The sequence below is a fragment of the Echeneis naucrates genome, chromosome 15, assembly GCF_900963305.1.
Source record: "Echeneis naucrates chromosome 15, fEcheNa1.1, whole genome shotgun sequence".
Lineage (NCBI taxonomy): Eukaryota > Metazoa > Chordata > Actinopteri > Carangiformes > Echeneidae > Echeneis > Echeneis naucrates.
In genome coordinates, this window is record NC_042525.1 from 5,408,767 (window position 1) to 5,434,975 (window position 26,209).

The following is a 26,209-nucleotide window of genomic DNA, read 5'->3' on the forward strand; positions in this document are numbered from 1 at the left end:
AGGAAAGAATCTATGAACTCAATCACTTTAGTTAAGTCACAGGAGTGTTGACTGATGAGCTCCTCGTGACGTGTGAACATCAAGTGGACACACCGCAGGGAAGCCCCAGTTTCTGTGCGTTTTCCAGGCTGCTGCTCGGCTCTGAATCCTACTCTGTAGTGTTGATCAGAAGTACAAACAGGCTCTGCAACAGTCCCACGGTAATTTCTGGATATAGAAACAGAGACAGAGACGGTCACTGAGAAGAGAGGGGGGGAAGACTGCAGCATGTGAAATAAAATCCAGTTGAAGTCATGCTTTTAGTCACCTCTTCCTTTTAATCATCTCTTTAGATGTTTAGTTTAATCCACTTACCTTATAGACGCTCCAAACAGAGGAAGCAGTTCAGTGTAAAAAAAAAAAAAAAAAAAAAAAAGCATTCTGAAATTCAGCCATGAGGCTTCAGCATTATTCAGCAAGCAGAACAGGGGCTTTTCTGGGCTATATATTTTTTGACTGATACTTTACTGCAGCCTGTTAAGACAGGTGTGTCTCTCCACAACTTTCCATTTGATTGCTGATTTACTGCACTTCATTTATGCTGAAACGGGGTGTTGCTTGAATATTCAAGTGTGCACAGCATGTAATGTGCCACACGAGAACAGCTCTACATACACAACCCACATGAGTGCTGCTAACCAGAGCTGAGGAACTGAAGCTCATGAAGATAACCTGGCAACCGTCTCGTCATCATTGTCTCCACAACAATTGTCAGAAACTGGACCTCTTCACTCCGGTGTTGTGTGTGTTTGTTCGCTTGTCTCTAGCTTGTGGTTGTGTTTAGGTGTGAAACACTAAGACACAGGTCGTTGTCTGTGTTTGGACTGAGGGTCATCTCTATTTTGACAGCAGGCTTTGACAGCCAGTAATTGGTTTCCTTTTCTATGCCTCTCAAAGCTTCTGCAGAAAAAGCAATTTTAGGAGCCAATCAATTCAAATTCCAGCTCAGTCGAGATAGAAAAGCCTTTACAGCTTTTACCCCCCTCGCTGTCCACACGATAGTTTGGCTGATAATCTGCTCCTGTACCCCCTCTACACACATACACACACACTGCCCCTGTCTTTCTGTTGCTGATGAGGGGAAAGCTCTCATTTCTGCTTTTTCCTAAAAGCAATTGAGTGTGATAATACGAGTTTATACTGTAAGTGGTTGGGGTTTGTATTCACCTCAAGAATGAAGCTAGAAAAATACTGAGCATCTCTAACCATGTGTGTCCTTTCCATATGCGCATCGTACTTAGCATACACACATTCATTCATTCATTCATCTTCGACCACTAAACCTTTTCCGGGCCGCGGGGGCTGCTGGAGCCAATCCCAGGTCACTAGTCCATCACAGAGCCAACACACAGAGACAGACAGAGACCAACAACCACTCACACTCAGGCCCAAAGACAATTTTAGAGCCACCAATTAACCCAAACATGATGTCTTTGGACGGTGGGAGGAAACCGGAGTACCCGGAGGAAGCCCACACAGACGCAAGGAGAACATCCGAACTCCACACAGAAAGGCCCCAGGTCCAGGGAACCTCACCCACAACTTTGTTGGTGTGGGGCAACAGCGCTAACCATTCTGCCGCCGTGCTGCCCTACTTTGCATACAAATATACTCAATACATGCATCCAATCATCAGACACATTCTGTCACAGTTGCATTAACAGGCATGCAGACACACAAATGAGTGCACCAGTACACAGGTAAACCCGCATCAATACTGCACACACAGAGTTGTGTTTGCCTGCCGGCTTCTCCTCTCTGATGGGAAGAAACACATCATTTAACCAAACTGGTCAACTGAGAACTAATTTCTCTTTTGTAGTTACTGCCTGAGGTCCCTAGGGTTTGCAGAGTTTATATTGGCAATCAGTAGTGCACGGACTCTTTGTGCAGAAACTCCTTAACAACTTAGTTTGGATTTTGATCAGAACGCTAACTCCGATACCTCAGCGCTGTTTAGCAGAGGGCAGATTTTCTCCACTTCAGTCTGGGCTCAGTATTTATCTAAATACATACTGCCATTATCTCATCTCTGAGTGTCTCGGTAAGAGAACAGGTAATCAACCGAAAGGGTTTCATACAATCTTAGTCAATGGCGAGTACTCCTAACAAAGTTCATCCTCCATACTTCTGCTGGCTCCCGTAATTCGTCTTTCTTCAGGTATTTTGGAGGGTCCCTAAAAGCGATGTTTTATGAATCCATTAGCTTTGCTTTTTTGGCATGAGAACAATTGCCATGAATCATTTCTGTACTTAAAATACCTGCTTTATTTGTAAGTGATGTTGTTCGGCGCATTAATTTGGCACATTGCCCAGCTCAATTTCCATGTCATTTCTTTCCTCATTAAACAGCGTACACATATTCCCTCTCTGTGCAACCCAACCTAAAAAGTTGAAACTACCCGGTGATGGGGGCAAATATGCAATACCCTGGTGTCCAGGATTCGGCCCCATGGTGACCAATCTCCATTGTCCATCTGCTGTGGGCCTTCTGTGTCAGAAGTTGAAAGTCTTTGGCAAGCAGTTGGCAAAGTGACTGGGCTGTACTGTTATGGTAATCATTTGGTGGGAGAAAGTAAGGGTGCAGGTTGGTGAAGGATTGGGGGACAGAAAAGATAGCTATCGTCTTTCTGTCTTTATTTCGCTCTTTCTGTCTGTCTCTCTCTCTCTCTCTATCGTCTGTCTGCCGTTGTGGTGAGGGGGGCTTGGCTGTGGAAGCAGAGGCAGTATTAGCTCCCAGGCTGAGCGTGGCCCCTGTCACTGCCTCGATAGCTGTCACACTAACACCCCCACCACTATCATTGGAGCACTTATGGGCCTGTCAGTCACCTGGGAGAGAAAGAGCAAAGGAGGGAGAGCGGCGTCAAAGGGGAAGTGTGTGCCAAGGGAGATATGTAGAGGAGACTGGAGACAGAGGCGGAGCTCAGGTTGCAGAGAGGAAAGGGAGGTAAAGACAGAAGGAGAAAAGGAAAGATAAAGAGGAGAAGGGAGGCTTGGGCTGGAATGCAAAAAGGCAAGGGAAGCGAGTGTTGAGTGGCATTAAACAATGAGGTCATTGAAATACAAGAGATGAAAAAGGCTCATTTAAGAACCTGACTGGCGTCACAGCCATTGAGTAGGACATGTTGCAGTCCACTTGACAACAAAGCGAGGGCCATTTGGACATTAAAAAGAAATATTGTTTTTATCCTCCAAGACGATGTGGGGGTGGCTCTTTGGGAAACTGCAGGCTTGACTTAAACAGCATGGTGTAATTTTTGGAAGGAGGAAAAAACACATTGATGGCTGCAGCCGTTGTTCCATCTGTGAGAGGCTTCATAGATGAGCATCAACACGCACACACATCCATCAGTGCATCTAGTTTTAGAAGGCATAGATATTCCTACTGCCCACACTCATGTTTATTCACATTCAGCGCTAAAAGAAGAGCATTTTGGTGTTAACTAACACATATTTGATCCATTACAGAAAACAGGGATATTTCAACACATTAGCATCGGCACATTCAAGCTAATTTTCAAATGCTTAAATAACGTCACCATGCAAAAAAAAAAAAAAAATGAATGCATGGGTCCTTCGCACAAGCCTAGATAGTATAAATGGTATCAGAGCGTCAGTGAAACACGGTGGCCAGCATTGTGGTTGACAGAGCAGGCTGCAGACACATTTGGCCCTTCAACTGACTGCAGAGCTACTGAAGTGAAACTCTATTACAACAGCCTCTCCAGCCACGATCCATCAGCCTCAACACAACACCCCTGTGTGTACGCGCCAGTACATGGGCGCACATGCGCACGCATGTGTTTACAAAGACAGATTGTGTTAATGTGGCATTTCATAAAGTACAAAACTCCTGAAAGTGTTGTTCTTTATGTGGCTTTCGTTTGACACCCCTTTTATCTGCAAAACATATGACAGCGGTTGTTACTGCTTTTAAGGCAGTGGTGGGTCATGTGGGTGAGGAAAATGTATCAGTTCTCCCATCAGATTTAATCCAGTCAACACCTCTGGAGAGCGAAGCGTGGCTTGCATGTTTTATCATAAAGTCGTACAGTCATAGGCAGCTGTTGGAGTGAGAAATTTCGAAAACTGAGCAAAACTCCCATGGCAGATGATTTATGCAGCTTCTTGGCTCCATAATATCAGAAAACAAAATACACATTTTTGCTGTGAAAATACATAATAACCATTATATTGTCTTGAAATGAATTATATCTGCTATAGTGAACATGTCCCAGTCAGGAAAAACCTGGTGGTCAGTTTCATTTTGCAAAGCACAGAGCACGTGCTTGCTGCCGATACACTGTGTGTGTGTGGTAGTCCAGCACTGATTAAAGAGGTACGTTTTTGTCTTTCAAGAAGGTTGTTTGCAAAAATTGTCCTAAAAGAGCATAAAGACAGAGCGCAGTTTTCTTCCTCTCTGCCTGTATTTTTGCATCTCCTAAGTCTGGATGAAAAGTAAAAAATGATGGACAACACAAGATGGATGTGCTATAAAACTTTTGAAGTAAACATGATTTTTCTTTTCTCCTCTCTTCGCTGTACAGGCTACAGATGGAGATGCAGGCACGTTTGGGATCGTGCGTTACTACTTCAGTGACGAGCCAGACCAGTAAGTCACAGTTACAGAGACAGACGTACTCACAGTCCACATCAGCATACGGCCACATAAATGTTTAATCTGCCCACTTGTGCACCAATGTGCTGCACTTTTTGTGCCACACAGCCTCGGCAGAGACAGCTGAGCTACAACGATATCTGGCACCTTCTCACAGACAAAGAAAAACATAGACTCACATTAATCATGCTTTTGGCTGCATTTGAGGCTTTATAAGACAACATCAGCTGTTGTAGCATTTAACTTTGTTTCTATAGTTTCTAAAGTTTCTGTAAGGTATGAGCTTGTCTGTTCTCGCTTCTGTCCAGGTTTTCATTGGACGACGAGACGGGCTGGGTCATTCTGAAAGCCAGTCTGGACTATGAGTTGATGCGGCGTTTCACACTGACCGTGCTGGCGAGGGACGGTGGCGGTGAGGAGACAACGGGGAGGATCCGTGTGAACGTGCTGGATGTCAATGACAATCCACCGCTCTTCCAGAAGGAGTCGTACGTGGGCTCTCTGAGGGAGAACGAACAGGCTGTCCAGGCGGTAGCAAGAGTCAGGGTGAGATGTGAATAGACTGCATGTAGTGATATTGAGCAGAAGTACATTGTTGAGTTCCTGTGAGACTTTGGAACAATAATTGAAAAATTCACTGGCAGTAAAAAAGAAAACCACACCTGCCCTCTCACCAATACTCAAATACCAGCAGTAATCAAACTGCCTTTCTCATCCTCCTTCCTTTTTTCCTCTCTTTGACTATAATCGTTCTGCTATGGGTTTATGTGAAGAACGGTTTGTCCTGGTGTGTTGGTCATCACTCACTGCCATGTGAAAGGCAAAGGTACACGGGCACAATGGTAACCAATGACTCAGCATTTCCTTTGATTGAGCCCTGGAGAGAAATGCTATAATGTCCCCCGTGGCAGTGGGAACCCTGGTGCACTGTGGCGGTGGCTTGCCTTCACCCTATGGGAGTTGTGCTCAGGACTGGGCGCGCTGCTTGGCTCCCTGCATTTGATTGGTCTGAGCTCACTTTTGATATTAAGCCACTCGCACAGCTCTGTGTGTCAGCAAAATGCCCTCGAACCAAGTGTGCACATCCGCACACACAAACACACACATGCTGCTCCAGAAAACAGGCAGAGAAGAAGGAAAGAGGAAGAAGACTGAAATAGATGGAAGGAGGGTTGAGAGACAAAGCAAAGAGAGGCTTTTCAGTTGTTTGCCTCTTTCTTTTTCCAAACAATGCCTGGGAGGTTTGTGCCTCCTACAATAGTCCTTATACTTTCTAACAGCTAAACCTTTTTTCATTTTCTCCACACTTCTTATTCCTTTGCCTCCTTTGCCGCTCATTTATTTGATTTGCTGCCCCCAACTCTTCTTACCCCTGAGTGGTAAATGGCAATCTAATATAAAAGTATTTGACAAAATATGATATAGAAAAAGGAAAAAGGCAGCTTACCAGGTTGTGGGGGAAGAAAGGAATTGCTTACATAAAAATTTGGCAACAAATCATGGAGTAGACGTATGCATGTTGGGGAGAGATATAAGTGAATGTTTCTGACAACCTGTCCATACTCTAATGATGCCAGTGAGGCCCAGTAGACTCCCCTCACAGCCGGAGGACTCGCGTTCAAGTTTCTGCCAACTCAAGAATAATGAGGGGGTGTCTTTGTTGTTGTTGTGGATTAGCCCTGTAAAGTACAGTTTCATCTGTCCTCTGCCTGCTTGGCTTGTCTGAGCTCAGTTGGTGTTCATCCAATATTGACGCCTGCGTCACTAATAGGCAGAATCAGCTCTAATCTGTCAGATAATGTGCTATCACTGACTGACAGCTTCCTGGCCAATGCACATGTTGTGGACACATACACATATAAAAACAATAGCACTGTCTGCTGCAGCATCTGTCCTGTCACCTTATATGTTTTCTTACGCTACTCAGTCACAACTTCCTCTCTTTTGACTGTCACTGAGGTATATCCTAAAAGCATCCTCTACTCTGCCACCCCCGTCTGCCCACCCGCAGGCTACAGATGAGGATTCTCCTCCCAACAACTTCCTGACGTACACCATCACTTCGGCCTCAGCCTTCCTCAACTTCTTCAGCATTGTCATGGTGGAGGGCTATGCAGGTACACTCACCTCCAGGAGCATGATGGGAAAACATTGTTGAGCATGCCAGCTTTAATACACCAATACGCCTTTTTCCATCTTTGCTCCCCCCTCAGTGATCAGTGTGACCAGGCCTCTGGACTATGAGCAGGTCCCTAAAGGAATGATTTTCTTGACAGTAATGGCCAAAGATGGAGGAAAGCCATCTCTCAACAGCACCGTCATCGTTACAGTGGAGGTGATTGTAAGTACAACTTGGCAACATACACACCACACGGACACACACACACACATATGTGCAGGAGCATACACACACATTTCACGTACAAATGTACGTATATCACACGTCAAACTAATATTTCCTGCAGCCTCAAAAGTGCATTTATCCCTTTTACAAGGCAGTCTCTGTCATCTGCATCGTGAACCTTATCCAGAAATAAACATGAACTTCCCACATTTACACTCAAGCTGGGAGAGATGATTTTCTTTGTAAGTTAGAAACTTCTGCAGACTGAGGTCAGATGTAAAACAATAAACCTGCACATCTTCTGTTCTTATCGAAACTCACAGCATGTGCTGTATAAGGTGTAAACTTCTGACAGATGAAAAATAGAGAAGATGATATACCTGCTGTAATATCTTTCCAGATACATTGATTACAGCATATAGCACCTATTCAAAAGTTTTGTTTTATCTATAAAAGTGTTAGTTTGTGTTGATAATCAATGAGTACAAGTAGGACACTGAAGAAACATATTTTTTCTGTCAGGAACACTTTTCAAGTGTTCTCGTTGATATTGGTATAAATCCAGTTTTTGATGTTTAATGTCATTGATAAGGATCAGAGGGTTGGCTAAATCTTCTCAGAAAAAAAAAAAAAAAAATACCGCTTCAGAGTCGGACACAGTCTGTCCAGTTTAACTGCATTCAGTCAGGAGAGACAGGAGAGGTCCAGATACTGATCTCTGTGGTCTTGGTGGGAGTTGAAAAGGGAAGAAGAGACTGCAGATATAAGATATAAGACTCACAGATATAAGTGAATATAACATGGAACTGCATGTTAGCTGTGTTCACTGTCACTAAACAGTTTAGAAAATACATGTAGGTTGCTGAGACCGTTTAACAATAAACAGACACTAATTGGAATAAAATCTAATGTGTGAAAGTTATGAATTCAATTTAATTACTACTTGATGGACAGAGAACTCAGAACTCATTACTACATTACCCAAGTGCTCGTACTAATGGCTTTGGACCAAAGCCATGTTCAAACTCTGTAAAGTTTGTAAAGTTTCATGACGGCAAAATATTGGTTCTGTGTTAGTTCCCACAATGTGTGATGTCCCCAGGACCTCAGTTTGCCATGGAAAACACACACACACACAAAATAATAATAATAATAATAATCCTAGCAATACTGTTGGGCCAGTAATGCGTATAAAACTGATAAGCAAATAGCCGGGTAATAATACAGAGCAGGATACAAATTGTTCCCTTATACTCCCCTCCAGCTTGGTGTCTAATTGAGTCTTTGACATTTGTCCTGGTATGTGTTACAGTGTTACTGGATATATTGCAATTAACTACCAAATGTGTATAAAGTTCTACAGAAGATTCTTCTTCTGGCTGCCATTGTTAGTGTAGAAATCCTTTGAGCCTTCCCAATTACATGCAAATGTGTTTGTCTTTTCCTTCCACAAAGGTGCTAAAAAGTTAAAAACGTGTTTGTTGATGACGCTTCTCCTTTTAGCTGAAAATCTAACTGATAAATCCTCAAGGCTGGATGTTTTTCAGAAATAATTTAATGACTGTTTTGGTGCTGCAGCAGATGCACCCTGTGACAAAATCCTTACAGTCTACCCGGGTTCAAAGGCACAATATCCAAACTTGTACACGATTCTTTTAATGTAAGTTCCCCTCAGATGTGACTCTGAAAAACTTTTGGGTCAAAGACTTGTGCCTCCTGAGGAATTTGTGAAACTGTTGCGTCATTTGTTCTGAATAAAAACTAAGCTCTCTATCATCCATCTAAATGCTGATTCAGTGTATGACAGCTGTCAGCCAGCTCATGCTGGATTGTTTCTCGCGTCTTGTGCTTCCTTTACATATCCAGTTACATTATTCTATATTATTCTATATTATTCTGTTTTTCTCAGTACCTTTTCATCCATGTCTGACTGCAGCTTTGTTTGCATTTTTATCACAGACTGTGCTATCTGAGCTTCCAGTTCAGTTGCTTTTGTCAGTCTTATCGCTAAATGTCTTATTTTAAGGCAGTGAAAAAGTCACAGCAGTCTACACACACACAGAGACTGTAGACTGGAGAGAGAGAGGGAGATGCTGTGGCTCAGAGATGGTTTAACATATTAAATACTTAAAAAAGAAGAAACTCTGCTATTTTTAAATATTGCATGTTCCACTTCTGCCTGATTTCAATTTTAATTTCTGCCCCTTCATGTTCTAATTTTTCCTGTTATGTGGTGATTCTCCCACACGGATGTTTTCCTTTGTTACGTAGTGTTTTTTCCACGTGTTTCTGATTTATCTTTTGATAAAATATAACGTGACAACAACTTGAAAATTAATCACGTAATTTATTTTTAAACGGCACTGGATATACTTGTGCATATTATGAGGGATGGAATTTTCCATATCTGTTCTGTCTTTGTACGGTTTTATCATAGCATTTCATGATTAGCGACAACCCATGAAGCCACAGTGCACTGCTGCTTGTGCATCCCCACATTATTGACATTGAGACATCTTAGGAGTTATTATGTTGTGAATATAACAACTGTGTTTTTCCATTACTTTTTACTTTCTGGTCTTGATGGAATTAACTTTTTTCATTTCATAACTGTCAGAAGTAATCCCTTAAAACTTTTTTTTTCCCATTTAGTTTCTTTATTTTTCTGTTAACTGTAAATATCAGTGTGGATTCTGGCTGAAAAACTGTAATCACAGCAGTAAAAGTGTAATGAGCAGGGAGCTCATAAACACTATCTCTACTGGCTCTTAAGATCATCTCCCCTGATAAACATCCATTACACTTATAACCTTCAGTCATAAAAGAAGAAATGACACATTAGAAAAGATGAATCCAGCTGGAATGTTATTTGATAGGCGCGCGTTTGTGTATCCGTTCTACATGAGGGAGAAATGCTGCGTAAAACAATGAAGAAATCTGCGGTCGCATGTTAAAACCAACAGGGAGAGATGTGCACAATTCTGCATTCCTCTGTTTCGCTGTGTCTGTCCTCCACAGTGTCATGACTCACACCACGGGGGTTTATCAGTCAATGGCAGAAATACACACACACACACACACAGTGCTTTGCAGCAATTTGTGACACAGAGCCCAGATAGATAATGGTGCCACTGACTGTTGTTTAAGTGTTAACATTTCTCAGCAGCTCAAACAGTGGGGAGCCTCTCTGCAAATAGCCACACAACTGGATGCGTTGGTGTGAAATGGAGTTAATTCAGTGAGTGGGAGGTTTGCGAGAAATATAAATGCTCAGGGGAAGTCCACATGGCACGTTGTAGCCGTTCATTGGTTGTAAATCAGCCTTTATCTGTGGTAATTCTGTCATTGGTGATGTTGGGTTTGACTTCCCTGTCTGTTGTTCAGCTTCTGCATGATAATAGTCTGGTTTGTTAGTTTAGCTAATTGCATTAACTGCTAAATGAACTGAGTAATTTTTGAGATACTCCCCTTTGTGCTGCTGAGTGTCATAACTCTCACAAATGTTAATTTCAGTGTTAACGTGTGATGACAACTTTACATGTTAAGTTGGATTTTTTGTTGTTTTTTTTTTTTTTTCTCTCTCTCTCTCCATGGCGTCATTCGCATTTTCACATGGTTCAGCTCCTTGGTTTGAGCTGTTGATTTTTATATCCCCTCCAGGACGAAAATGACAACCCACCAGAGTTCAGCAAGCCGTCGTACATCGTCAAAATCCCAGAGAACATTATTGCTGGTGAGTCAATTTATACATTTGGCGTCGCAGTTTAGTTGCTAGAATGCAATTTCTGGTCAGTGAAAGCAGCACAGCACTTAAACACTCCAAACTCCTCCTCCATAGTCTCTTCTGACTTCAATTGCTTTACTATTAGCATATTCACCAATAGCTCTGCTTTCTTGGGGGCATATTTTTATGTTTTATCTTATTTCCTTCCTTTGGCCTCTACTGTCTTATTTGTTGTGATTTTGCATAATGTTTTAAAATGCTCAGTAAGAAGGCAGGATGTTGACTATTCAAGGCTAAATCCCTTGCTGCCATATTCATTCTCATGCATGCATTTAGAAGACTCTTTTATCCCAGACAATAGATTACTTTCTGGTGCTACAGGGAAATGAGATATTTGACCGCCCCTTTCTATGTCGGCGCTCCCGCAGAAGGACACTGGGCACTTTCTGTGTTTCCGACCCGATTTGGAAAGAGCACATAGCTCGGGCCACGGCCGAGGTTTAGAAGACTATGGCTAAAGTGCTTGGCTGAGCTCGACTGAGCCGGGCGCCTCGGGCTTGGGCTACATGGCTGGGCTCAGGGCTAGCCCTGTGGCTCTGGCTAGCCTCTCATCTCCCTGCCTGCCCCAGTATTGATCTGAACTGTGCCAAGAATGGGCTGTGCCAAATAAGCTGATAATCCACTAATCCATAAACCCACTCACTGCCATGCCATCAGTGGAGCTGTGGATGGGGGCGGTGAAAAAAATTAGCTGTGTGAATGCCATTTCAGTCTGTCTCTGCAGATTGTCTCTGTCTGTTTTGCCTCTTTAGTAGACTTCACATATTTTTCCCCATGACTCCATCTCCGAGTTTTGTTTTTTTTTTTCCCCTCTTCTTTCTGCCACTCTGAGAGTTGTACCTTTGTTTCTGTCTCCCTCCCTTCATCCCCTCCTTCTCCTCCACAGGGGCAACTGTGCTGCTCGTGAATGCTACTGATTTGGACGCCTCCCGGGAGTTTGGCCAGGCCTCACTCATCTACTCCCTGGAGGGCTCCTCTCAATTCCGTCTCAACTCGCGCTCAGGTAGGTGTATGTGTGCGCGTGTACTTCCACACATGTGCGACTGTGTGCATATTACTCATCTTTGATTCCTGTAATTGAGACATAATAAGACTTGATTCAAAGGTTCTACTTTGAATTTAAATCGAAATGAATAGATTTTTTTCTACTCATTTTGTATTTCATACCACTTTGAATGGCTGTTTTTAAATCTGAGCTGATTGAGTCTGACTTTTAACTCAGTCTGACATGGGAAGCTGCTTTTCTAATGGCACCTGCCAATCATTTGAGTTGCCTGGTTGTTGTTGTTGTTTTTTTTGTTTTTCCTTAGGTTATTGATCTCATTTAATTTTTGTTACCGCCCAGGAGAGATCACCACCACAGCCCTGTTGGACCGAGAGCTGAAGTCGGAATACATCCTGATAGTCAGAGCTGTGGATGGAGGGGTGGGCCCTCAGCAGAAGACTGGCATTGCCACGGTAACAACTTTGAGGCCATCATCCATTTGATCAAACTTACAACTCACAGAAAAACATATTTTCTCATCTAACACTTTTGGCTGTGATTGTAGTGATTTGTGTATGTTTTATATCTTATGCTAGTCCAAGGAATTCTATACAACTGACATCATAAATAGTAAATTTTCTATTGGCCCTAATTTCCACTTCCATCAGGTGAACATTACCATCCTGGACATCAACGATAACGCACCGGTGTGGAGAGATGAGCCATACCATGCAAATGTGGTGGAGATGAGCCCAATAAACACTGATGTCATCTCTGTGAGTGACTTTACTTGGATGATTAGCTGACAGTTCATGAAATGGTCATCTGAATGACTAATAACTCAAACTGACACGCTGAAATAATGATTAAACAATTTGCTGTTTGTTTAATTTTTGATTGGTTGCGTTGGAATCAACATATGGAACTGCTGGTAGTATCTACAAGTTGAGCTTTTTCAGTTTTGATTTGAGGTCATGCTGCGGTTTAACTTGATTACTGTGCAAATTCGAATCAGGCAAAACTTGTGGGTTTTTATATGAACACTTGGTTTCAGAGCAGAGTGATCAAAGAGGATCATTTTCAATGGAAGCTCATTAAAGGCATACTGTAAAGGAAAGCAGGGCATCTGCATGCATACTCTTTTACGATTGATTGACAAATAGTCATTACTGTGTAGGTAATCACAAAGTAAACACTGTAGCACTATCCCAAACTCTCTCATTGTCCTGCTGGTGTCTATGGCAACGTGCTGTTGTTAATGAAGCCCTGATTGTCCATTAATTAAAGAGGCGTCAGTGAGTGTAATTAAGGGCGTCCGATTGCTAATTAAAATGTAGCCTGCAGTCAAACGCATAGGAAATTATTCAGCTGCTAGGCATAGAAGGAAGAAAGAATCCATCGTGAGAGTGTGAGAGTGGGTTGGAAAAATACACAGGAAAGAGAAAGTAAAGATACAAGCATCGCTTTACGAAAATGTTCCGACATTTTCCACCCATTCCTGTTCTCTTGCAGCCATTCCACAATTGAGGTCATTCATGGTGCATCCAGTGATGCGATGCACACTGTATGGAACTCTTTGCGTTCAGTGGACAGACACTGTTGCCCCTACAACCATTTTTCAATAAAACGGACCACCCAGGCTTATAGTCCTGTAATCAGCCGCTGTAGCCCGGGCCCAGCCGGCGTTTCCATGGTGACAAGTGGCAACATGCTGAGTCCTCCTGTAGCTGTGCCTAGTGCAAGGACCAGCACCTGCGTACATAAACGCACACAGTCAGCGTCGTCTCTAATGTCCGACTGCAAAATATTTACTTGTCTGCCTTTCTGTCAGTCCACAGCTGCGGTTCTACAAACTAGGTTAATATATTTTCTTACTCCTCTTTACATGCTCTGCTCCCGCCATAATTAATTATTTCAAATGGCACTTCCCCACGTCTTATATCACCCACCTTTGTCTGTGCAGTTGCTAATCAATGCGCCTCTGAGATGCCTACCTACTATGTCCCCTTAATAATTGAATACCTGGAAGACCGTTGTTCCTCTAATGACCAATTAACCAGTTTCCAGCATTTTTAGTCAGTGCACTGAATAATTGATCAGCTCTTTAAAAACCAGCCAGTGTTTTAGTCGGGCTCCCAGCTTTCCGCATTCATCACCCATCGTCACTTTGTGTCAGAAAAGAGGCGTGACCATTTTTCTTTAAGCTGACCGACGAGTTAAGCAGTCAGAAAAGGTTGCATGTGTGAATATGCTCTCGGACTGCAGTGTTCTCATTACTATTAACATGAATGTTACAATTACTATTTGTCTCCCTCCCTCCCTTATTCCTCCTCTCCTTTCTTCGCTCTGTCTTGAATCGTTGCTGTCCCTTTAAACTGTCACTTTAGGATTCTTATGCAATATCTGGTTTAGCTAGTAATAGAAAAGAGGTTTGTTGAAGGAAGATCATGAAAAAGGAAAAACGTGTTTTCCTGTCCTTCCTCTTTACAGGTGTTGGCAGTGGACCCTGACAACGGGAAAAATGGGACAGTGGTCTACAGTATCAGTCCAGAAAACCCCTTCTACACCATCAACAGCAGCACAGGGAAGATCCGCACCAGCGGCGTAACCTTGGACAGGGAGAGCTCCGACCCCAGGGACACAGGGCTTATGAGAACCATTATCATCTCAGCTGTCGATCGTGAGTAGTATCTGTGTATGTAGTGGGATGCCCATATCAGTTTTATCTCATGGAAGTCATGCAACAGCAAACCATTTATAAAAGTGCAAATTGCATTATATCATTCTCAGTAGAGAGCTTTCAATTCTGAACGATTACCCTCTTTCTTCAAGCCTCATTCCTCAAGTTTTATGTTGACCATGAAACTTTTTACTGTGGCTTATAAACTCCTTTGACCATGAGATGTGGGGTGTGTGTGTATATGTTTGTATTTACGTGTTTCTCTGATGCCCCCTTTAGGTGGTACACCTCCACTACGTGCATCAGCAAGTGCCACTGTGTTTGTCAACCTGCTGGATCTGAATGACAATGACCCAACTTTTCTCAACCTGCCCTTTGTGGCAGAAGTACCGGAGGGGCTGCACATTGGATCCTCAGTTTTTAGGGTAAAAAATAAGAATAATCTCCAGTATGATGGCATTTCATGAAATTCATTCAAAATTCTAATTCGGAATCTTTTCAGATTTTAGTGGTGCATATTCTCTGAGCAGCTGTTGATACATCTATTGTTATTTGTTACTGAACCCTCCAAAGAGTGCAGGGTTTGCTCTATATTAGCTCTTCGTAGTTATTTAGCCAGTGTGAAAGCCTACATATTTTCCATTAAGTAGTTTCAGGTAATAATGTTCCAATGTGGTGGTGCCTCTTTTAGGTCCAGGTGGAAGACCCTGATGAGGATAAGAACGGCTTGATAACAATGGCATTGCAGATGGGTATGCCTCGCCTTGATTTCTACCTGAACACCACCACTGGCATCCTCAGCTCCACCGCTGTCCTGGATCGGGAGCAGATTGGACAGTATCACTTGAGGATTATAGCGTACGATGCAGGAAGGTTCCCTCGTACGTCTACTTCAACCCTCACCATCACAGGTGAGAGTCTGTGGCTGATGATGAAAAACTGGGTTGGATTTCCATATGGCTGTCTCTGAAATTACTGCACAAACGAAAGTGCCAAGCCACGGTAGGACTGGATTCTGGGTGACATGAGGGGTTACTTAAATATGACAGACAGTTAACCGCTGACGGCTCAGGAATCTGCTGAGAAGCATGCTACCACCTACTGGTGGCTTTTGGAAAATAAGAACTAGGAAAATACTAGAAGTGACAGCTGTCACCATGTAAGGGATGGAAAGACTGACTATGGTGTTTGGGATTCTTTAAACTGAAGCATCAAAATATTTTGATCCGTTTCATGGACACCGGTTTCACATCTTTTAACTCCACAGGGAAGTCAGCTGTAAAGCATCACATTCAGAACTGGTTCAGCACAAACATTTGAGAGGCAGATGGTTTTACTAAACATTGAATCCCTTTGACATTAGTCTTTCTGCTCACTGCACCACCCTGCTGCACTTTGTCCTCATGTACATCTATTTGTGTGTCCTCATGTCTCTCTGTCTGTGCGTTTGTGGGCGTGCGTCAGTTCTGGATGTAAATGATGAGACGCCCACCTTCAACCCTCGCGTGTACAATGTTTCCCTGAAGGAGAGTGTCCCTAGAGACCACATTGTAGTACGCCTCAGCTGCTCTGACAACGATGCTGGCCTCAACGCCGAGCTTAGCTACTTCATCACAGGTCAGAGGTCACAGTGGGAGGTGTTGTGTGTGTTGTGTGGGCTCCAGTGTTGTACAGTTACAGGGACTATGATCGTCCATTCATCTGTGTGAATTTGTGTGTGAGGTGAACTCCTCTTACATGCATGTTTTTGTTTTTTTTGTTTGTTTTTTTTTTTGTTGTTGTTTGTGTTGTTGCTGTTGTATACATATGCTAATTGCTATTTTTTTACTAATAAACTTTGAATTCATTAGGAAGTTTTTTTTTTTGTTTGTTTTTACTTCCAGGTGGGAATCAGGATGGCAAATTTAGCGTGGGCTTCAGAGACGGAGTGGTTCGGACAGTGGTTGGCCTGGACAGAGAGGCCCAGGCAGCGTACTCTCTGATCGTAGAAGCTATCGGTGTGTGATAATTTCATGTCTTTCGATAATGACAATGAAAACCTTTTTCTTTCACGAGTCATCTTTTATGACTGTCATTTATACATAGCCTTTGTTTGTATTTGTTATAATACGGCTTGGGTTCTTACTTTTGTTTTGTTTGTCATCTTCAAAGCTGCTTTTCTACTTGTGTGTTACGACGGTGAAAAAAAAAAAGCAATGCCTGCACATCTGCAGTGATTTCAGGCTATTGCTCAACTGCCTTTGTTCCTGTTTGAGAAAAAAAAGAACAAAAACTCTGAGGTTTTCCTGTTTTGGAAACCATTGAGTCAGAGTGGCTTATCTGCTATGGGGGCCAGCGAAACAAGAAAGAGGAGAAGAGGTAGAGATAGTGTAATGTACAAGAGAGCAGAATTACACATATTGTCCTAATTCACAAGCAGCTGAAAATGAAGTTTTGATAAGCTAACAGTATTCCAGCCTTACTTTGTTACAGCAAGCTATTTTCAGATCCTTTTCTGTTCTCTGATAATTAATGGCTCCTTTAATGTCACATAATAATACAGAGCCTATTCCATTTTTTATATTTGTAATAATGATATACTTAATGTATTAAACGTTTTAATTCATGGCTTTTGCCTGTGGTATGGCCATGTATATTTCAGATCTCCTGGCTTCAGCTGTAGAACTGCCATTAATCTGAATGATTCCAACTGTTGGTGGATGTGTCTGTTTCTACACATAGACAACGGCCCAGCTGGCAGCAGGAGAACAGGCACAGCCACTGTGTTTGTCGAGGTGCAGGACGTCAACGACAACAGACCCATCTTCCTCCAAAACAGCTATGAGACCAGCATACTAGAAAGTGTGCCACGAGGAACAAGCATCCTCCAAGTAAAAAAAAAAAAATAAAAAAAACGAACAAAACACACACACAAAAGTAAATACATCCAAAAACATTCTGTACTTTCTCCAGTTGATCTTAAATGTCAATTTAATTTTTAACACAACAATGAGAAGACACAGAATTGGTTACAGAGTGGTCTCTTTTTGGCTCAGGTTGCATTTGTCTGGTTTGAAATCATGTTTTGAAGTAAGTTTTTGTCTTAATTCACATGAACTGTCTGATGGATGGGCTTCATAGAATCACTACAGCTGATGTAAAGGAACAAGAGTTTATCAGAAAAACTTGAATTTGGTGAAAACTTGAAAACTAAGCAATATAACTTTGACTGTGCAAACGTCAGCCCTGGTCTGTCCTTTGAAAACTTTGAGAAGTATAATTGAATTGAGTTGTCGTGATTAAATAATATTTACCTCCAGTGAATGTAGTACAGAACTGTGGCAAAAAAGAACATAGTCAGTCACCAAATGTGTAAACCTGTTAGACTGACGCTTCGATTGATCTTAGTGGTGTTCATGGCACCAACCATAAAATATACAGTGTAACACATTTTTTGGGAGCAGTGAGTCCAGTGAGTCTGTCAGATTTCAGATTTCAGTGACATAGTCAAATAGACATGGCACAGTGAGGTGGGGCTCCATGGTGGCTCCTGACTGTGGAGTCTGTCCAGCTGGAGACTGGGATGAATGTGTGCTCTCACGCTCATGTGGTCTGCGATGCGGCGGTCGTCTAAAGGACAGGTTGTATGAGCGCCGATAGGAGCCCAGTCTCTTCCACACCTTGAGCTGAGGTTCACTGGACCGGCCTCGTCCACGGGTCAAGCTCTCCCCGGGGTTACAGCTGGCCTCAGAGTCCCCGTCCTGTTCAGAGCGCCGGCACACTGCCAGGAAAGCTGCTAGCCCCGCCAGCAGCAGCGACAAACCCAGCACCACCATGATGGTGAATTCTGGATCGTGGACATCTGCAGAATAGGATGGAGGCGGTGGGATGGTGAGAGAAAAGGTGGCGGTGGTTGTCAGGCTGAGCAGAGTGATGTTGTCTGTGTCGGAGGTAAAGGTAAAGTTGGAGCCTGTCTCAGTGGTGTTCATGTTGTCTTGGCCCTGGATTGAGAAAAACAACAACATATTTCAGGGTTTTGTCAGGATGCTTCAGAGAGGCATGTGTGTATTGGTTATGTTTGAGAGTGTGCATCTGTGTGTGTGGTCACCCTCTTTCAAAGTGCCACAGCAGCTCTCTTGATGTGCCATGTTTTGCCTCACCGGTCAAGCCTAACCAAGCTGAGTAGGTTTATTTGGTTGCTTATTTTCACTTTATTGGGATCATACACTCAAAGGCTTCCAATAAACATAAACAAGCACGCACAAATATGCACAGAAATGCTTGCATGCACATGTAGATGTGTGGCGTGTTTGGCATTTTCAGCAATTATGCACCTATTACATCAAGGACTACACAACACTCAATGCTTGACAGGCTTTCTTCAATGTAAAACAAATTGCGTTTATTAATATTGCCCCTTGTAAAATGCAACGCACCCACCTCATCTACCCCGGTCTCCAATTACCCCCCCACAACCTCCCCTGCCTCATTCTGTGTGCCCCCATCTTCAGCATGGTAACATTTGTAAATGTCATTGTCCCTAATTCAGCGGAGACAAAGCATGGCTTATCGGTTTAAGGGAAACACAGTGGGACGTGAAATTATATTTGAGACCAAATGCCAGCAAAGCTGTGAAAAGGCCAGTGGAGCAGGATGGCTCGTTAGAGAGTCAGTTCATTAGTCAGCGCCTCCAAGCACATATGCTGGTAGCGCACACACACACACACACCGACACAGCTATTCAAACACAAACTTTCTTTTGCACCCACACACACTGTAGGCTATACTGCACATATTGGTGATTAGGCACGCTGCTCTTAAGCTTGGCAGCTTAGCTGTAAGGTACTCTCCCTCTCGATCACCCCACATTGTTGCTCCTCCAGAACTGACTGCTCAGCGAGTTCTGAAACAATGAACTCATTTCTTAACTTCTTCACAAGCACACTTTATCTAACCTACGCACATTTGTAAAGTTTGGCCTATTGTGTGCTGGCAAGCTCTCCAGTAATTTGCCGGTATCACATAAACAAATTCTTATTTTATTCTTCATTTATAGCCTGTTGATTGGTCTCTGGTTCAGGTTTCTCTTTTTACCTTCACACTGGAAGAAAAATACGGGAAAAGTAGTTGTCAGATATGTGAACTTGTCATACTAACATCCCAAAACAACTTCTAACTGCACTAAACCAAATGCATGTGAAAGCCTCAACATACTCTCTTAGACAATGTGCTGGTCCACATGTCCAAATGGGGACTTTAGCTGTTTCATTCAACCCGAAGACTTCAGAACAAACATGAAACATATTTAGCAGGCAGCAATGAGATGATAACAATCTTGCGAGTTTAAGATTGGAAAGAACTTCAATTTTTTTCAATATTTAGCTCCAAACCGCTAAGCAATCAACATTATTTTCTTCACATTCAACCTTTCATAATTTGTTAATAACCCCTTCAAAAATAGATACTCACACCCACACTTTAGAATCTCTTTAAAACTGCACCTTGTTTAGTCCCAGTAACTGAGGTCAGACCTGTTTCTTGGCTGCACACACTTGTTTTTCCCCCCTTAAACTGCTACTTTCTCAGAGACAGAGGAGAAAATGCTGGGAAGGAAGAGGGGAACAAGGAGATAAAGGGGGTAAAATGTGGGGAACGGCATCATGGTTGAAATATCTCCCTTTTGTTTTAATCCCTGGGAACCAAAGACAATGGTGTGATTTGTGAGCCATGCAGAAGCTTAGTGAATAATCTCTCAGTGTTTTTTACTCCACATGCTTACACTTACAACATCTGTCTCTGCAATGTAGTCTTACACTTTATGCACCCCCTTTTATGGCCTAAGTGGTGCGGTCCACTGTGTAATACCCTATTCATCACTCACCAATCTGAACCCCCCAGCCTCTGTTTTCGCCTGTCTCCCCCTCCCCTCTCCTCCCCTTTCTCCTCTGCTCTCCACATCTCTTTATAAAGCTAATGAGACTGAAGTTGGGCCCCTTTTTACAGACGAAGTGAGAGAGAGCAAAGGAGGACATACAGGGCAAGAGAGAGAGAGAGAGACTGTGAGAGTGTGGACCTGAGTGCACGAACATGTTTTTAAGTGTGTGTGGGGGGGTTCACCCCTCTGTGTTTGCCTCTCTCTATGCAATTGAATATTCACTTTGTGGGCAACTCCACAGGTTCTGACACATCCACAGAGTGTGACACGAAGTCAGCCTCATCCAGTGCCAGTGGCTCTGTGCCTCTGTGGATTCAGAAGTCAGTCTTATGACATGGCCCATTCACCAACAGCCCAGCATGCTCCACTATTTATCTGTGTACGCTGTGGAGCCGTGCTGTCTGCACCGGTTTTGAGATTTTTGGCTGCTTCTGGCCATTTCCCTGTGACAGAGCAAGAGAGTTTCTCACCGCCAAGCCATGATGGGGTTGTTGTGGCAACAAGACACTAAGCACCACTAGGCACCAGTGAATGTGTGCTGAATGGAAAAAGTATACCAATACATACATCTGTTTAAGGAAACCACTAAATGAATAAAAGTGTGTCGAAAATGTAATCTCTATTGTGTAAGTGGATATCCAGCTAAATTTTAAAAACCTACAGCTCAAGTCTCACATAATTATAGCTATACCAGCTCTGGCATATCATTGTCAGACTGCCAAAAGGACAAAAGAGAATGGCTGCAACTTTGTAATTGTACCCATTTTTAGAGAGTTTCCATGTACGTAGTCAGTCATTTTGGATTTGGTTGTGCCTAGGGATCTAGTTATTTCATCTAAGTGCAGAGTTTCTGCTTGTTTGTCTCTGCAGGTTCAAGCGACAGATGCAGATCAGGGGGAGAATGGCAGGGTTCTGTACAGGATCCTGACTGGTGAGGACGGCGACTTTGGCCTTTATCGTATGGTTACCTTACTCACAAGAAACTGCGGTGAAAGAATGGGCTTCAATGATGCACCGTCCTGAATCATTAACATTGTTCATCCAGTTGTGCAAATAAGGCCTCAAAAAGAGGATTAGATAATTTGAGTGATTCAAGATTTTCTGGTAAAATTATGCTGATGCACAGGTATGATAATCTTTGTATTTAGTGTTCTTGTGTAACAGCAGTCAGTGTGTATAAGTTACATCTTGCCTCGGTGAAAATACCAGTAATGACAGCTTCTTTAAATGAGTAAATTTGCATTCAAAGTCACTGCAATTATCTCATCCAACTGGCAGATGCCTCTGGCTTAATATCCTAAACTGAGAGACCAGATTAAATGCTAAAATGTGCATTTTTGTAGACATCTCTTAAACAGTCGCGCTTTCCCTCTCTCTCACTGTCATTGTGTATGTGTGTGTGTCTGCTCCTGTAAATGCATGCATTCAGGGAACAGCAACAATCTGTTCAGCATAGACAGACAGACTGGGCTGGTGACAAGAGGCCTTAGGGCTCTGGACAGAGAGACCAGCAGCTCCCATGTGTTGGAAGTGGAGGCCTACAACAGTGATGAGGGCAGCATGAGGAGCTCTGTGAGGGTGAGGACAATGATGCAACACTTCAAAAGATAGATTTTGACTCCACCCCCCCATCTTCTTTTTTTTTTTTTTTTAATGATAGATGCCAAACTCACTTTTACTTGATAAAAATAAAAAAAGGACTTCCCCATTGACTTAATTCCTTAAAGTTAACATATAGAGCTGATGCAAAGATACAAAAATGTCATCACCTGCAGGTGATCATATATGTGGATGATGCCAATGACGAGGTGCCGGTGTTTACCCAGCAACAATACAACCGTCTCGGCCTTCGGGAGACAGCTGGCATTGGTACCTCTGTGATTGTGGTGCGAGCCACAGACCCCGACACTGGTAAGTCCTGTATCAGATTGGTGAAAAGATGAGAGCAGATGGAGCAGAGTTTCATTTAAGGTCTTGATCTCCACTCACGCTTATTTTTCCAGCATAAACAGAAAGATTTAGTGGACTGTGAATTTTAAATACTTCTCACTTCTGCTTTGCTGGCACAGATCAGTTGTTTGCACTTCACCAACCCAAACACTAGTTGGTGCCACAGCAAAGATGCCCCATAACTGTCAGTACGAGCCATCTAAACATGCTTTTAAATGTCTACTTCTGCTCCACACTTCAAACTTCCTCTATTCACTTCCTGTGTTGTAAAGCACTTCTCAGACTTCTTGTGACGCATATGTTACGATGAAATACATTTTCCAAAGCAGGAAGCTTGAGCCAAACACAGCTTAGCCAACAGCAGAGGGTGGACAACTGTGTCGAGTAAAACACAGAATGGAGGAAGCTGTTTGTTGTTACTACAGCACTGATACAAGGTTTTGAAGTTAACTATCCTAACTATTTTAAACTCTGACAGAAGTTGGAAAGTTTGAGAAAGTTTTGTTTTAATCACATCCCCATTAACCAACCAGCCACCCACCCCCCTGCCCGTTCAGGTGACGGAGGAGCTGTCGCTTACGCCCTTGTGTCCGGCTCGGATCGCAAGTTTGAGGTGGATGTGAGCACTGGCCTCGTGACCACTGTGGACTACCTGGACTACGAGACCAAGACCACCTATCTAATGAACGTCTCAGCCACTGACCAGGCTCCACCTTTCCACCAAGGTTTCTGCACCGTCTATGTCACTTTACTTAATGAGCTGGACGAGGCCGTGGCCTTCTCCTCCGCCGGTTATGAAGCTTCACTATCCGAGAACATTGCCACGGGGACCGAGGTGGTCCAGGTGCAGGCTCAGTCGGCCGACAACTTAAACCAGCTGACTTACCGCTTCGACCCTGATACGTCACCTGCAGCTCTGGCCCTCTTTAAGATAGACAGCGTGACGGTGAGTTTTACACAGTCCCGAGATTACACCCACCTCGTGTCAGACACGTCTCATCCATTAACCGCAGCGTCATTTGATAATACCTTTCCCTGCCTGATTTAAGATAGTGCTCTTGTTGCTGCATGGCTGCAAGATGATCAAAGAGCTTGTTTGCTTTGAAGTCATTTCATTCCTTTGATAAATGAGAAATGGGGATTTTTCTGTTTATTCTGTGACACCGGTTAGTCTTTGTCTGTCTGATTCCTTGCCGCCTAAATCCTTGCGCTCTTTGTGCCATATTGGGAAAATTTGTATGTGGTGTGAAGTCTTTGGTGGAGGCAGGACACATGCTGCTGTGTTTGATGTTTCAGGGCCGTATCACAGTGACAGGTTTGCTGGACAGAGAGAAGGGTGATATGTACACCTTGACTGTTGTAGCTGATGATGGTGGCCCTAAAAAGGACTCCACTGTGGTATGTGGCTTCTTTGTGAACATTATTTAATGCTTGCCACTCGTTTTATTTGCAACTCGAACGCTTTACGGTACATGTTGTATCTATTCTGTTATAGAAAACTTAATGGCATTCCTCTTTTATTCATTGCAACTCTCTCTGGGATTGCAGAAGGTAAGACTCTACGCCTTTTTATGGGTTTAGAATATAAAGTAGAGCAGAAAATGTGTTTATCTGTAAATGAAGTTCTTAACTTTTATTGCTGGGTTTGGTTACTTTGGTTTGATGATTATCCAAAGTGAGTATCGTGTCAGTGTTCTGCGGGACAGCCTGGATATGATCCTACCTTTTAACAGGTTTCAATCACCATTCTGGACGAGAATGACAACAGCCCAGAGTTTGACATCACATCTGATACCTCAGTGGACATCCCAGAAAATACACCCATGGGAAAGAAAGTGGCGGTAGTGCTCGTGAGGGATAAAGATGCCGGATTGAATGGACTGGTGAGAATAAAAACGGGACTCTGACATTTGACATTCTCAAGTCAAATGTAAAGGTCTTAGAGTACATATCGCCCTTAAACATCAATAATCACTGCAATTCATTTTGCAGACTTGGAAATAATTTCTACAGATATTAGATAACCAGCAAATCAGGTCTTTACAACTCATTGTGCCCTGTCTGTTTTGATTTGGTGTGAGCCCTTCCACGTTGCTTTATGGCACTAAACCAACTCACTTCATGACACAAAACAGAAAAATGTTCCTCCAGAAAAGTTTCTACTATTTTTTTTTCCCCTTTTGATAAGTTGAAGGCAATGTGACAGCATCTGAATATCAATTACGGCTTAATGAAGAAGTTATTGAAATCTTTTCATACAAGGTATTATAAATGCTCGCTTCAGAAAATTAGAGCACAATAAATGAAAAAAGATCTTTCTGACGTTCTCAGGATAGGAGTCCACTTTGGTTGCTTCATCCACCAACCCATCCCCCTCTGTCCTTTTTTCTTCATTTTCTTTTTTAATCAATCTGTTTTGCTCCCAATTGCCTGTGCTGTGATTTATTCAATATTTGTAGTGTGCATAGCCAAAAAAAAACAACAACTTTTAAACTGTTCATACTTCACAAGTACTCTTATGACTAAACTGAAATTGATCGCGATTCTTTTGTGCATTCATTCTCTGGCTCTCTCGCCTCTTCACTTTGTCTCATTTGTCTCTCTCAGGTCAATTTCACTCTGGTGGCTGGCAACATGGAGGATGTGTTCAAGATCAAGACAGTGAACCACACGTATGGGGAGGTTTATGTCAACGCTCCTCTGGACAGAGAGTCAGTAGACCGCTACCTGCTGAAGGTCGGGCAGCAATACACTTTGGGTTATCACATTTTTTCCTGTACAACCAGAACCCTTTTAAAATTAAAAATCTGATTTGTGTAACTCACAAGATTTATTTATTTTTTTTTTTTTACATAAATGTTGTATTAGGATTATATTCAAACACAAAGAAGAGGCGCAGACATGCGAATTGGATGCAAGTATGCACCGTTGTATTATTGTTGTATGTTGTTGCAGGTGCGGGCCAGTGACAACGGCTCACCTCCCAGACACACAGACCACTCCCTCACCATCAACATCCTGGATGTCAATGACAATGCACCTGTTATTGAAAGCCCGAGGGGCTACAATGTTAGCATAAGTGAGGTAAACACATCACGTTTTATCTAGCTGTGATTCAACTTTCAACTTACATGACCCTGGAGTTTTGCATATACCTACTTCCTGCCCTGTCAGTAAGTAGAGGTAGTGATTTTCAGTTTCCACCATAATATTTAATTTTTCAGTCACAAGCTTGTGTTTGCTCTTGTCTAGCCAATCTTTAATAGGAATTTTCTTAAAATGGGAATTGCAGAATGTTGGAGGGGGAACATCAGTCCTCCGTGTGATGGCGACCGACCGGGACATTGGCCCCAATGCCATGCTGTTTTACTACATAACCGCTGGGAACCAGGACCTGACCTTCCGCATGGACCGTGTGACAGGAGAGATGGTGACACGGCCGGCTCCCCCTGACCGAGAGCGGCAGCAAGAGTACAGACTCACTGTCACTGTGGAGGATGACGGGACACCACCTCTGTCGGTAAGACGCAAAGAACAGCAATAAGCAATACATTGCACAATTGAATGTAAGCAGATCCATTCTTAAGTCATACCTGGTAGATTGTCTTCGGCTTCCGTTGTCTACCATCTTAAAGCAAGGAACTCAGAAATGAGACATACTGTAGAAAGACTGACACACTTCAAACATAGTAGGTTGTTTGATCTAGTGATGAGCTGATCAGCTGTAAAGGCACAGGAAGTACTTTCATCTGTAAACAGGAAATCCACAAGTCACATTTCCAAAAGAGGAAGATTTAAGTTGTTGCTTTTCCTGTTTAGAAATGTCTGCAACCTTCAAACACCTTTGTTAAGGTGTTTATGTGGATCGACAGATCGACTGTCACACTGTCACGTT

The 26,209-nt window shown here is 42.9% G+C and overlaps 1 protein-coding gene across 1 annotated transcript in view; it reads left to right on the forward strand.

Annotated features, from left to right (window-relative positions):
- The window catches only part of cdh23 (cadherin-related 23), a 129,906-nt gene that overhangs the window by 77,488 nt on the left and 26,209 nt on the right, over positions 1-26,209 (forward strand). The window contains exons 13-36 of the mRNA XM_029520420.1: positions 4,587-4,651; positions 4,966-5,203; positions 6,669-6,774; positions 6,871-6,998; positions 10,662-10,734; positions 11,672-11,788; positions 12,131-12,243; positions 12,439-12,546; positions 14,261-14,450; positions 14,730-14,875; positions 15,142-15,361; positions 15,915-16,067; positions 16,334-16,447; positions 17,172-17,320; positions 21,235-21,295; positions 21,794-21,942; positions 22,140-22,275; positions 22,872-23,260; positions 23,611-23,712; positions 23,863-23,865; positions 24,048-24,197; positions 24,922-25,050; positions 25,270-25,398; positions 25,607-25,834. Of these exons, the coding sequence (XP_029376280.1) occupies positions 4,587-4,651; positions 4,966-5,203; positions 6,669-6,774; positions 6,871-6,998; positions 10,662-10,734; positions 11,672-11,788; positions 12,131-12,243; positions 12,439-12,546; positions 14,261-14,450; positions 14,730-14,875; positions 15,142-15,361; positions 15,915-16,067; positions 16,334-16,447; positions 17,172-17,320; positions 21,235-21,295; positions 21,794-21,942; positions 22,140-22,275; positions 22,872-23,260; positions 23,611-23,712; positions 23,863-23,865; positions 24,048-24,197; positions 24,922-25,050; positions 25,270-25,398; positions 25,607-25,834 (3,396 nt within the window). The remainder of the gene's footprint in view (positions 1-4,586; positions 4,652-4,965; positions 5,204-6,668; positions 6,775-6,870; positions 6,999-10,661; positions 10,735-11,671; positions 11,789-12,130; positions 12,244-12,438; positions 12,547-14,260; positions 14,451-14,729; positions 14,876-15,141; positions 15,362-15,914; positions 16,068-16,333; positions 16,448-17,171; positions 17,321-21,234; positions 21,296-21,793; positions 21,943-22,139; positions 22,276-22,871; positions 23,261-23,610; positions 23,713-23,862; positions 23,866-24,047; positions 24,198-24,921; positions 25,051-25,269; positions 25,399-25,606; positions 25,835-26,209) is intronic.